The following is a 13,287-nucleotide window of genomic DNA, read 5'->3' as shown; positions in this document are numbered from 1 at the left end:
ACTTTTACCGTCTGATTCATCGTTATACTCTTTTTCTTCTTCATCCTCGTCAACTTCTTTACTTTCTTCCACTAAAAAAAAACTTTTTTTTAGACTACCACACAACTTAATCCATCAAACTCCAAAAACAAAATCATTTCTTTTCTCATAAAAATAAAAAATAAGATAAAAAATAAAAAATTAATGAAAAAATATCAACTAATCTATAAAATCATACACAAAAATATGTTTTACAGCTCATAAGAAATAAAAAGCCCAAATGTAGATAAATAAGATAATTTATGTTTTACATAAATATTTATAATATTTAAACTTTTAAAAGGTTTCGAAATATAAATTTTGAACCTTTTAAAAAGTTTCAATATTTATAATATTTTAAACTTTTAAATTTTAAAAATTATCATATTTAAAAACTTTTTAAAAGCTAAGAACTTTTAAAAGTTTCAATATTTAAACTTGGACGCCTGATAAATCAAGCTTTCCTGCTCATTCGTTGTTGGAAGCATATTAATCTTATTTATACTGGTTCTGAATCATTGTCTAAAAAGATATTGTGCATAGTTCTTTTATTTCCATAAATTTAAAATTTTCCTTTTTCTAAAAAATTCTGGAAATTTAAAAAATGTTAATAAATTACATGTCAAATCCTGATTGGTTGTTTTAAATAATTCTTAATATAGAAAATTCTAGAGATTTTTAAAAATGTTAATTAGTGAAGTGTCTAATCACAGTTGGAAGTTTAAAATCCTATGTGGACGCCTTTAGGAGCTTAGAGCTCCAACTTTTTATTAGTACATATTAGATTGTATTCCTTTTTTTTTTGTCAAACAGATTGTATTCCATATAAACTCATAGTTAATTTTGGATCAAAGAAAATTAGTGGCTCTTCATAGGACCTTCTATGGGTTGAGATTTCTAAGTCCCTTAGTTCAAGTTCCATCTTTAAGCAAAATAAAAAGTCCGTAATGGTAATGTGTGTGTGCGCCTTAACCTCCCAAAATTTTAACCTAAACCAAATCGGCAAGTAAAAAGAATGAGGATATATGAAGTAACCTTAGTGCAGTGGTCAATGGTAAGTACTTAATGCAAAAGGCACCATCGCATCAGGGATCAAGATTTGGCTAATGGGTCGACCTGTTGTGCCCCAATAGTTGACAAAAAAAAAAATGAGGATATCTCAGTTGATTTACGCTTCAATACCAGTAGAGCACCAACCAGATTATTACTGATATGTGGATTAATTTGTACTTCGCATTCACTATTTTAAAAAAAATCAAAACAAACAAAAAAGAAAGATTAAAAATCGACTGGAACAAAATTACTATATAATTTAATGTACAATCAAATGGAGCTGATCACGCAACGTTGATTGATTTTTTTATGTTGGCTAAAGTTAATTTTAGTTGGTAACAAACCTAAGCATTATTTTCTCATCTGTCCTTTGGGTCATAAACTCATAATGTTACTCAGCACAGTTTGTTTTTGGCTTTGACCACAATAGGAGACTAAGTGACAGTATCTATTAGCTATAATCCCTATTCTATTGTAACTAACTGTACACTCGAGTAGAAAAAGTTTGATAAAAAAAGACTAAGAGTTCAGCCCTGATAAGTACACCATAATCTACAGTTACAATAACAAAACTCAAATAGTAAAAATGTGTCTTCATCAAACTTATCATGTATCAATAATATCTCTAACATCACTAGACTCACATGATTTGATATACCAAATCTTTGACACTGCAAATGAACAATGTTGTTATTGATAAGTGATAACATCTAATAAAAACAAAACAAAGTTCAACGCAGTTTCCTCATTTCAAAGACGAAATCAACAGATTATCTCTTACTCACTTCTGTAACAGTACACTTCTGTACTTTTTTCCTTTTCGGACTTTTATGCTCTCTACTAGTTTGAGTTTTTGACTATACCGTTTCAAATTTTAACCAACCAAAAAAAGCTTTTTTTTTATAACTTAAAAGTCCATTCCAATATGTTCGTCAGAGAAACAGAGGATTTACATACCACCACCATTGTTGGACCTCAAAAACTAAAAAAGAAAAAAAAAAACATTTTGCTTCAATTTGTGTTCTTTTGCTCTTCTTTCTAGGACATACAAAAAAAAAAAAAACAAACAGAAAAATCCAAAAGAGAAACAAACAAAGAACAGAACAGAGGAAGAAGACAAGGATTCAGAAACGGTTTCACTTTCACTTAACATGGTTGCTTTGCATTGAGATCTCAAGACCAGGCCATATCAAACTGTCTCCTCCTCCACTTTTACCTTCAACCTCCCCCAACCGCCACGTGTCACTGCCAACGTCCACCACCGGAATCTCTCCTCCTCCTCCGGTGGAACCTCCAAGGTAGCCAAGACTCATCTCCTCAAGCCCGTACCCGGAACCGTACCCGAACTCGTAGTCCGACCCGCCGCTTCCACTTCCTAAACCCAACAGAGAAGCAAATCCTCCATGACCTGAGATTACGTTACTACTACTACTACTACCCTTCGTCTGGCTCGCTTCAGTCGTGGCTGGTTCTTGTGTCGTTGTGGTGATGACGGAAGAGGAAGAAGAAGAGGAGGTTGCGGTGGAGGAGAAAGAGCGGTGGCGTTTCGAGGAGCTACGGCGAGTTCCACCGCCGACGGGGACGTCACGGAGTGTACCACCTTGAGTCCAGTAACGGCGGCAAGATTTGCAGAAGTAACGAGGCTGAGCGAGGTTGTAGTTGTTGTAGTAACAAAACTTGGTGGTGTTGGAATTGCAGCGAGGACAGGGGAGAGGCTCGGCCAGATTTGGCGGTGGGTAAGCCGCCGTTGAAGCATGAACTCTGGTGGGTCGGGTCTGGTTTGGTTCAGACGGCATTATAAGTTGAGGTTTATGAGAAAACGACAGAGAAGTTTTAATTGGGAGAGAAGGAAGAAGAGAGATAGCGAAAGAGAAGGGGATGTTGTGAGAGTGGTGTTGTGGTTTTTATATAGAGAATTAGAGAGGCCTTTGACGTTTCTTCAGTTACTCTTTTGATATATTTAGTATCATTTTTATTTGTTCTTTTTAATTTTGAAAGTTTTAAACTTTTAGTTGATAGATTAATTGAAAAATGGTTGCTAGTGGATTTTGGATACAATTTATAATTTGATTTTTGTTTAGGGTCAATTCCTTCATAACAATACACTTAAATAGTCTGAAATTTTGCACCTACAATATTTAATCAGGATAGAGACAATCTAAAACGGGTTTAGTCGTTTATAAGATTACTAGATAGTCAAAATACTACCATCAACTTAAGAAAAAAAATTCGAAAAGCTCAAACTATATTTAAAATTTTAAGAAAATATTATAATTTAAAAAGAGAGGAATACATATATCAAATATGAGAAAATGCATAAGCATTCATATGAACTTATAATTTCAGAAGAAAAAAAGTTCAAATATAATTTTACCACAAAGAAATCAAATACAGTATGGATTTATCAAATGATAAACATCATCATATAACCTTACATAACCATATCTATGACTAAAAATTGCGCGGCCCAATAGAGAGACCCAATTCGGAACCCATTAAGACTTTTGTTGATCCCATCAGATTTTTCAGATTTTCTCAGCTAAACCAAACCTCTTCTTCTTCAATTTCACAGCTTCACGTCGTGGTGGTCGTCGTCTTTTGCGTCGCCGGACTCGTGTAGCTCCCGATTTTGTGTCACAAAGAGAGACGATGACGCTTTTTCACTTCTTCAACTGTGCGATTCTCACATTCGGTCCTCATGCCGTCTACTACTCTGCCACTCCTTTGTATGAACAAATCCTCTCCTTTTTTCTCGATCTGTGGTTTCAAATTTTAGTATCTCTTAGTTTATTCATACCTAATCTAAGATTGTATCTAGATCCTCTTGCGCATATGCTTAATCGCTTACTTCTAAACTTCGTGATCTAGAATCTTAAGGTTTAGTATGAGCTTCTGCGGAACTGAGAATTCCCAAATTGAATTTAGGATTAGAGAGTTATAAGTTTTGGTATTGTAGTTTCTAATCGGAAAGTGAATCTGCAGATCTGAATATGACACACTTGGAACCTCCGTGAAGGCTGCTGTTGTTTACCTTGCTACTGCTTTGGTTAAGGTTAGTCAACTGTATACAATCTTTGTGCAAATCTTTCCTTTGTTTGATTTGTATCTGCAACTGCAACTTAATTCTCAGCTCATTGGGTTGTTTTTTCGTGGCAGCTTGTTTGTTTGGCAACTTTTCTGCAAGTATCTGAGTCTGAAGTATTTGACCCATACCAGGTATTTTTACTTGTAGCTAAGCTAAGATCACTGTAGCACTCACACTTGTTTTAATGAGTCTGTTGTTTATTTCTCTGTTGAAAGATTGCTACTCTTAAGTAAAATGATATGCAAATAATACAATGTTAACCAGACTTATCTTTTCTTATTATATAGATGCACATTGTTGAATTTCTTTTTGCTATCAACTTCTACTGTAACTGCTTAGCTTGTTTTGTTATGTTACAATCTAGATGACTAAGCACGGGTTTAATCTCCCTTGTATTAGGAAGCATTGAAAGCAATGATTGGCTTCATTGATGTTGCTGGTCTATATTATGCTCTGGCCCAATTGACACACAGGAACATCTCCCAAAACCATAAGTTTCAGGCTGTTGGACTTGGTAAGTGGATCTCTGCTGCTACACTAATATTGTTAGCTTCGGATGTAACATTCTATATACATGTTAAAACTCGATGATTTGATGGTGGTCTGGTATATAGAAAATAAACTATTCTTTTATGATTACTGAAGGAGAAATTTCCATGTCAAAATTCCATTGGAGCATTCAACCATTTCTAGACTTCTCTCAATGAGTTTCTGCATCACATAATGTTTATCAGTGATCATCATGACTAATTTCTATTGGACCTTTCAAGTTTAAACCATTTTTAGATTTCCCCTAATGATCTGTCACATCATCAGGATGGGCATTCGCGGATTCTGTTTTGCACAGGTTGGCACCTCTTTGGGTTGGCGCTCGAGGACTGGAGTTCACTTGGGATTATGTATTGCAAGGGCTTGAAGCCAATGCGAATCTGGTATATACAATTTTTAACTTATAGAATGATCCATCTGTAATTGTTTCTTACTTCTATCAAACTCTTGTGTCAAATTCAGGTGTTCACAATATCTTTAGCTGCGCTAGGTTCGTTGATGTGGCTACGCAAGAACAAGCCGAAGAGTCTGATCCCCATCATATACACATGTGCAGTGATCATCGCAACCATGCCTTCGATCACAAGCTATCTAAAGAGAGTCATGGGATGGCATTTCCCGAAAATTGTTGGGTTTGAGCTGGTGACTTCTTTGGTAATGGCTTTCATCAGTTGTCAACTCTTCATCCTCTGTCAGCGACCGTCTTTGTGATTCCACTTCCCTGCAAGACACACTTCAACTGCTCTTAGGCAGAGCTTTTTGTTAACGGGAAACTCTTGCGGACATACTTGCCTTGTTTTTCTCGCAGGACTCAGTTTCATGAAACTTTGACCTTTATTTGTAGAAGAATATTGAACCATCTTATCCTTAAATTATTGATCTGGGCAGTTTCATTCGTTCAAGAATGGACTTAAAATCACAATACTAATGCTTATCCTGAAAATTATTGATGTATGAACAAAAATTAGTCTTGCAAATCTGTTGCTAAACTGTGGCATAAAGCATAGAATAAGTTACGTTGCGCTGTGCTCCTTGTTTATAGGAGACGGTAGCCAATTAATCTTCAACAAGAATCCTTATATGTTCTTAGTTAGAATAACCTATTTTTCAAACGTATCTTTAGTGTGAATCCAAAGATGTCTCTCTTGGAATTCAAATGTAACGCAACAATAGACTTTTTAATTCGTCTGGTTGACTTTGTACTACGAGTGTTGTGTGTATAAAATCGATTTCCTTCTTCTTCTCTATGTACATAAACACAACCCTTCTCACTAATGGCTTCAATAGGGTTATTAGAAGCATTCATATATTTACTTCGCTTTCTCATTATCTTCTATCACTTCCTCGTCAATAAACCTAATTTAAGTTACGTACTCATCAAGAAAACCCTTGGAAGGTACCCTTGGAACTGGCCGGTACTTGGTATGCTTCCCGGTGGGCTCTTGAGGCTCCAATGCATCTATGACTGCAGCGTAGAGATTCTCGAGAACTCCAACTTGAATTTTCAATTCAAGGGACCATGGTTCGTTGGAATGGATTTATTAGTCACGGTTGATCCAGCTAATGTTCATCATATAATGAGCTCAAACTTCTAAAACTACGTCAAAGGTCCTATATTCCACGAAATCTTTGAAGCTTTTGGAGACGGGATCATTAATTCGGACTCGGAGCTATGGAGGAATTGGAGGAACGCAGCTCAGACTATATTCAATCATCAAAGGTACCAAAACTTCTCAGCAAGTACCACGAAAACCAAACTCAAGGACGGGATTTTTACCTCTTTTCAATCACTTTACAGATGAAGAGATGGTTGTGGACTTGCAAGATGTGTTCCAGAGATTCATGTTCGATATCACCTTCAATTTTAAAACCGGTTCCGATCCTAGAAGTCTCTCCATTGAAATGACAGAGGCTGAGTTTTCCAAAGCTCTTGATGACGTGGGAGATGCGATTGTGCATAGGCATATCACACCAAGGTTCGTGTAGAAGCTACAAAAATGGATTGGAATCGGAACAGATAAGACGTTATTGAAAGCTCATGCCACTCTTGATCGTGTTTGTGACAAATTTATAGCAGCGAAGAGAGAAGAGCTAAGATCACAAGGGGTTACTCACAACACCAATGGAGAAAGTGAGGATCTTTTGACATCTCACATAATGCTTGATGCAACCAAGTACGAGCTTTTGAACCCTGGTGATGATAAGTTCCTCAGAGACTTCACAGTAGGTTTCGTGGCTGCTGGGAGAGACTCCACGGCCTCTGCACTCACTTGGTTCTTCTGGAATATGTCTGAAAACCCTAACGTGTTAACCAAGATTCTCCAAGAGATCAACACAAATCTACCAAGAACTCGAAATGACCAAGACATGTCATCGTACTTGAACAAGTTGGTGTACTTACAGTGCGCATTGAGTGAATCAATGAGGCTCTACCCACCAATTCCATTCGAACGCAAGTCTCCAATCAAAGAAGATGTACTTCCAAGTGGACACAAAGTTTAAGAAAATATCAATATTATGATCTTTATCGCGATGGGGAGAATGAAAACCGTATGGGGCGAAGTTGCAATGGAGTTCAAGCAAGAGAGATGAATTTCGGAGACAGGAGGGTTGATACATGAGCCTTCTTACAAGTTCTTATAGTTCAATGCCGGCCCAAGAACATGTCTCGGTAAGAATTTGGCCATGACTTTGATGAAGACAGTGATCGTCAAAATATTACAAAACTATGAGATTAAGGTCGTTAGTGGACAAAAGATTGAGCCAAAACTTGGTCTCATTCTTCACATGAAGTAAGGGCTTAAAGTCACAATTACTAAGAAATGTTCCAGCTTGGAGTAAAATAGTCAAGCTGGTTTTTATTTATTTATTTTAATCACATAGAAATATAGAATGATCTAAGACAAATGGTAATTGATGATTTGTGATTTCTGGAATGTATTTTTCATTTTTCAACCTTAAATTTCAGCTTGAAGCTGATTTATTTACCGATTGGTCTAACTTGTATTATATTAGCCCCTTTCGCATTACCGTAATTTAAGAAATACTAAAATTTTAGAAAATGATATATTGTATTCGTAATTAAATTGCTACACAAGTTATCAAAGACTTGTCATTCTAATGCTGATCCGGACAAATTCATATCATTTATATTTAACAATATTTCAGCTCTAGCTCATAGTTGTAATTAATCGCTGTACTTTCGGTATCTGTAATCATCATCTTGGTTTTGGTTGCTATATTTAATGGGTTTGGTTATTGCTTGGGTATGTTGTTAAACTTGAAATTTTTTGAAATTTAAGCTAGAGTTTATAGTTTTTATTTTGATCATTTGGATATTAGTCACGACTCATCGCAGTAGAATCTGTTGGTCTTGTTTATTCTTGTTGTGGAAAATTTAAGGCTGTGAAATAATGTTTGAAACCGAGCCTTGTCTTTCTAACCAGCTTAATTATAGAGAGAAAACTTTAGGAACAAAGTTTGAAGTATACTACATTTAATTATATAATTGAAGAGTTACAAAATATTGTAAATTTAATTGAAGATTATTATAAATTCCTATGTAAGGATTCTGTTAAGATTTCTGACTTTGTAGCGTATGTCTTCCGTTTTTATTACTAGTAATCTTGTATTTCTCTTGCATATAAATCTTTTTTTTGCAATGTATCCTCTTTTACTCTTTTTCTTGACTGTTTTCTTTTGGTTGCACACTCAACAGGCTGATTAGGTTGTCCGACAAACTTATATCCAACAGACTTCTTCCAATGATATAGCCGATTTGCATAGATTTTCAGTCGATTTGTTTGTAAGTAGTGTATTTCTGACCGGCTTGTTGGTGTGTTATATATATAGGTCTTATAAGGGACTTGTAAGTGTGTCTTGGCATATGTAGTTGCATTTTTCTAAGCTTTTTTTTAACCAACAATTTGATTGAGACATCAGCTTCACTCTTTATTGATCGACTAATCGTTGACGTAGTCGGTTTATGAACTCGCCTTAAATCTTTGATTGCTTCACTTTCACCTTACGTATTTAAATTCATGATGAGAAAGTTGGAGTTAATCACCAAAGGGTACTGGCTCGTGGTGAAATTGAACCAGAATATATAGCGATATTAAAAGCTTAATAATTTTATAAAATCCTCAGTTAATCAAAAGCTTAACCATCTCCACGCAGTTCCTTGAAGTTTATATAATAATCCGTACATCATTTTGCGAAAGTGTTGAAATTTCTCACATTTCTCCAAACACATTAAGTTCCCAAACAAACTGTGCTTAGCCACGTAAAAATTGCGTTACTTCATAAGTCATTTTACCTAATTAATTTGTGTATCTCCTAAAACTGTAAATATAAATAAACTATACATATATGATATATCTCGAAAAATATGATATCTCAATATATTAAAACTCATAACAAAGTTAGAAGTGGAGCTGTATATTAATATATCAATTCTGTAGGAGATGAGGCTAAATTACATACATGATACATACATACAAATAACACTCAAAAGCATAGTAAAATTCTATCACAATGGACGATCATTTAATTTCAACTCTCTTTACCAACTATATTTGATCCGATTCTGTTTCTTTAACCAAACCATCAGTCCATCACCTATTCCAGTGGTCCGGTTTAACCAGAGGTAGCTTTGGCTACTATACGACATTTATTTAGAGTTTTACATTGTGTGACGAGAAGAGTGTGCACGATCAAAATGATAATGAACATAGTTACATCGGCACTAACAAAAGTACGGTCTTTAACTCTGAGGTGATTAAATAAGAAGTGGTCGTTGAGAAGAGGATACACAAACATGTTTATGTGGATCCTACACATTTATTGAGCTAAAACATAGACACATTTATAGCTCTTTTGTAGATCGTACCTTCGTTTCCATTTTTGCACAAAGGAATCACAATAAAGCAAAAGAAACATTGCCAAGAAAACGTACCATTATCGTAAAGAAAAAATAAAATTTATTTATTTATAACCAAAAAATAATAATTGACGGTCACAATGCGATGATAACCACCACCCATCACTTTCATGTAACTGTAATATTGATACGTCGATTTTCCGAATTTCTCGTCAGTTTCTACCTTTAAACTATAAATTTTAAAGTGACATTTGTCGCATTTTCGAATTCTCTATGATAGTTAACGTATAGTGAAACTTTTGGCGTATTAATATTAAAAGTCTTATATAATGAATGATCCGACCAAGCTTATGGGATCATATATATACCGATATACGTTATAAGTTACTACACGTAATTATTTGCAGCTAACTAGTTCTAGAAGAGTACCATTTTCTCTTATTAGTGTTGAAACATTGATCAGTCGGATTATTAAAGTTTTTTCATCTTTGGGGTTAAGTACATTTAGCTAGTATTTACACTTTTTTTTTTCTAGAGTATTTTTTGTTCATGAAATAATAAAATCTCCAACACTATACTTCCTTATATCTTTTGATTAATCGTCTCAACTAGTGCATAACAATTTCTTTATAATATTATTGATATTCAAACAATAACCCTAGCTTTATAATATATGTATAACTAGATTATAACCCGTGATACACCGCGGAGTAAATTATTTTTTTTGTTAATGTACTATTTTGATACTAATTTTGTTAATATATTATTTTGTTAATTTTAGTGATTTAATATATAAATCGTGGTATACCACACAATAATTTTTCTTTACTACAATCTTACTTAAATCAGTTTGATTCGACATATTTTATATTGGTGTTGTTAAAATATTAAAATGATGATTTAACCCGTATTGAAATATCATATTACTGATAGTTTATTTTTTAGTATTATAATTCAATCTTGTAATGTCATATAACCTGTCATGTAATATAACTCGTTTGTGTAATTTTGAAAATTAATATTGTATGTTTAAATATTTATAATTTTAAACTTTTTATTAAGTTTAGATTTATTAGTTATAAATTATAAATTTCTTAAAATTTTATAATTTAAGATATACAGTAAATTTACTATATATATATGTTGAACACAAATTTTTTATATTAATATGTTTGTTTTTAAAAATTCAAATCACAATATATGTAGGAAAAATAATTCACTACATTTAAATTTTAAAATCAAAAAGAGATGATAGGAGAATAATTTTTTTTTTTTGGAATAAATCTTCTAAATATCTTTATTAATTATAAAACATTATATATATAGATATTTAAAATATTTTAATTGTGTTTGGTTATAAAGGTAGTAGAGAAAATTAACTAAATTTGTTTGGATATAAATATAAACATTAAATAACATTCAATGTAAAAACTTTCCAAAAAAATTTTTTAAGCAAAAATACTAGTATAGAAAGATAAAGATATTAAGTTACTATTAAAAGATATCATATTCAACCTACTCTACGAACCTCATAATAATTCATCATTTGACTTGGTTTTTTTGTTGTTATTTACCTACACACAACCCCAAATCTCTTATAAACCGAATAAAATCCTACATTTAATGACGTGGCACCCTCCAAACTTTGACCGATTTGTCAAGACTCCCACTATACACAACCAACCTCCCATCTCCTCCCTCTTCTTCTTCACCTCCCGATGGCTCCACCACCGCCAAACACTTAACCGGTCCGGTATGACCGATTAACACAGAGACACACGTGTGAACCTTCCCTTCCCTCTTCCACACACATATCTTCTTATCCGCCGCACCACTAAACAACATTTTCCCGGCGGCGGCGAGACAGAGCACGGCCAGTCTATGTTTCTTGAAAACACCACAATGTTTCAAGATTTTCTTCTCTCCCATCTCCCAATAGTTCACAGCTCCCTCGCTTGAACCGCTGTAAACCGCCACGTGGCTTACAACCAAAGCCGTAACCGCTGATTCTTGCTTTAACAAAGTCTGGACGAGAGAGTGAGCCGTACGCGTCCCTCTGATCTCACGTTTCCAGACCTTTACCGTTCCATCGGCTGAGCCGGTTAACACAAGGCTCTCCGCGGCTGCAACCGTGTTCACTGCATCGTCGTGAGCTTTGATGGACTCGATGCATTTCAAGTCATGGATACGCCAAACCTTTACGGTCCGATCCCATGACGCCGAGTACAAGAGTCCTTGATCTTCCACTAAGCTCAAACACGAAACGGCGTCAGAATGCTTGATCCATAGCGCCGTGCGACGACGTCTCACCTCCACGTAGTTGCTCGGCTTCACTGAACTCTTCAAAACGTCTTTCAAAGCCGGCAAGCTCCCGGCGCGTGTGTACACTCGCGGGTTCTTGGAAGAGGTTTTCCAAACCCGGATCTTACCGTCTTGATGACCCGTGAACACCTTCTCCTCCCGACTAATCACTATCGCTTTAACCAGTCCGCTGTTCGATTTAAACCCACTAAACTCGTTTAAGTTTTTCCAAACCCTAATGTGATTATTATCCGATCCTGTGTACAAAATATCATTAGTTGCGGCTAACGAGTAAATGTGGCCTTCTTCTCGTACAATCTCTCCGACTAGGCTGTCTCCATCCGAGTATCCGCGAGTCTGGTCTGATCGTGGCATTTATGGTCGTAAAATCTAGATCGTCTGATTAGTTTCTTTAGAGTTTTAGAAAGCTAAACACTCCGGACATAGAGGAAAGAGTTTGAGGGCAGTTGGTTGCATTATAAGAAGGTAGCAAAGCAATGGGAGTATGACACGTTTAATGTTGTAATTTCGTTTTGTTTTGTCCACTTTTTATACTAAAATAATCTTCATAAGTGAACCTTGTGAATGTTGTCCGTATATTGCTAAATATAGCCATATAGGGAATGAATCATGAGTGTATGTGTATATATGATAACATTGTTTTATATTTTTCGTCATAAATTTTAAAGTAAGTGGGGGGACCGCTAATAATAAGATGGCACGTATAATATATGATACGACTTTGTCTTCAGAATTTCACTTTTTGTAAGGAAACTTTAAACTGTTTAGAAGTTATCATTGGTCGATTAAGTAAAAGAAACAATTTTGCTAAGCAAGAAGTGCTATTTGAGGATGGGCATGATAAGGCTAGGGGGTTATCGCACATAGTAAGGCATCCTCTTCTTTGGGATAGTGTATGCATAATTAATTAACGACAACCTAGCGCGTAAATATGAGATTTGCAAATTATTACTTATGCTTATATATATATATGACATAGATTAGAACAATTAGTGTACATATACAATCCTAAGTCAAAAATATAAATTAACGACAACCTAGCGCGTACATATTCGTATATATACACTTAAATTATGTGCACATAAAAGATAATAACAGACAAGACAACTTTTAGGAACACAACAAAAAGTTACATAATTTAGAGCATCATTAGTCATCGATACTCTTAAAGATACTCATAATTAAAAATAGAATAATAATCAAAAAGCAAACAAAAAGGTGAGAAGCGATTCTCTAGGAAGCATTTTAAGAATCGTTCCTCTTACATAAGCCAATGTATGATTGGTCAATTTTCTTTTTACACATTTATGATTTAAATATATAATAATATTTAATTAAAATAATTAAAATATATTATTTTGAGTAACGATGAGCGTTACTG

At 34.6% G+C, this 13,287-nt stretch overlaps 4 protein-coding genes across 4 annotated transcripts; 2 read left to right on the top strand and 2 right to left on the bottom strand.

Moving 5' to 3' along the window:
• On the bottom strand, positions 1,955 to 2,972 carry LOC104777693 (dof zinc finger protein DOF1.6-like). Its single transcript, XM_010501988.1, has one exon. It carries the CDS (start codon positions 2,865 to 2,867, stop codon positions 2,214 to 2,216), a length of 654 nt encoding a protein of 217 aa, XP_010500290.1. The 5' UTR covers positions 2,868 to 2,972; the 3' UTR covers positions 1,955 to 2,213.
• LOC104777692 (transmembrane protein 147) lies at positions 3,597 to 5,629 on the top strand. Its single transcript, XM_010501987.2, has 6 exons — positions 3,597 to 3,797; positions 4,054 to 4,123; positions 4,228 to 4,287; positions 4,556 to 4,670; positions 4,973 to 5,088; positions 5,168 to 5,629. Exons 1-6 carry the CDS (start codon positions 3,721 to 3,723, stop codon positions 5,414 to 5,416), a joined length of 687 nt encoding a protein of 228 aa, XP_010500289.1. The 5' UTR covers positions 3,597 to 3,720; the 3' UTR covers positions 5,417 to 5,629.
• On the top strand, positions 5,980 to 7,546 carry LOC104779185 (alkane hydroxylase MAH1). Its single transcript, XM_010503562.2, is given in 2 exon segments — positions 5,980 to 6,477; positions 6,479 to 7,546. Coding segments are annotated over 2 exon segments (1,566 nt in total).
• On the bottom strand, positions 11,099 to 12,381 carry LOC104777690 (myosin heavy chain kinase B-like). Its single transcript, XM_010501986.2, has one exon. The coding sequence runs from the start codon at positions 12,258 to 12,260 to the stop codon at positions 11,205 to 11,207; it is 1,056 nt and encodes a 351-aa protein (XP_010500288.1). The 5' UTR covers positions 12,261 to 12,381; the 3' UTR covers positions 11,099 to 11,204.

This window comes from Camelina sativa, chromosome 3 (genome assembly GCF_000633955.1).
Source record: "Camelina sativa cultivar DH55 chromosome 3, Cs, whole genome shotgun sequence".
NCBI classification, from domain to species: domain Eukaryota; kingdom Viridiplantae; phylum Streptophyta; class Magnoliopsida; order Brassicales; family Brassicaceae; genus Camelina; species Camelina sativa.
This window is presented reverse-complemented; position numbering and strand designations above follow the sequence as displayed.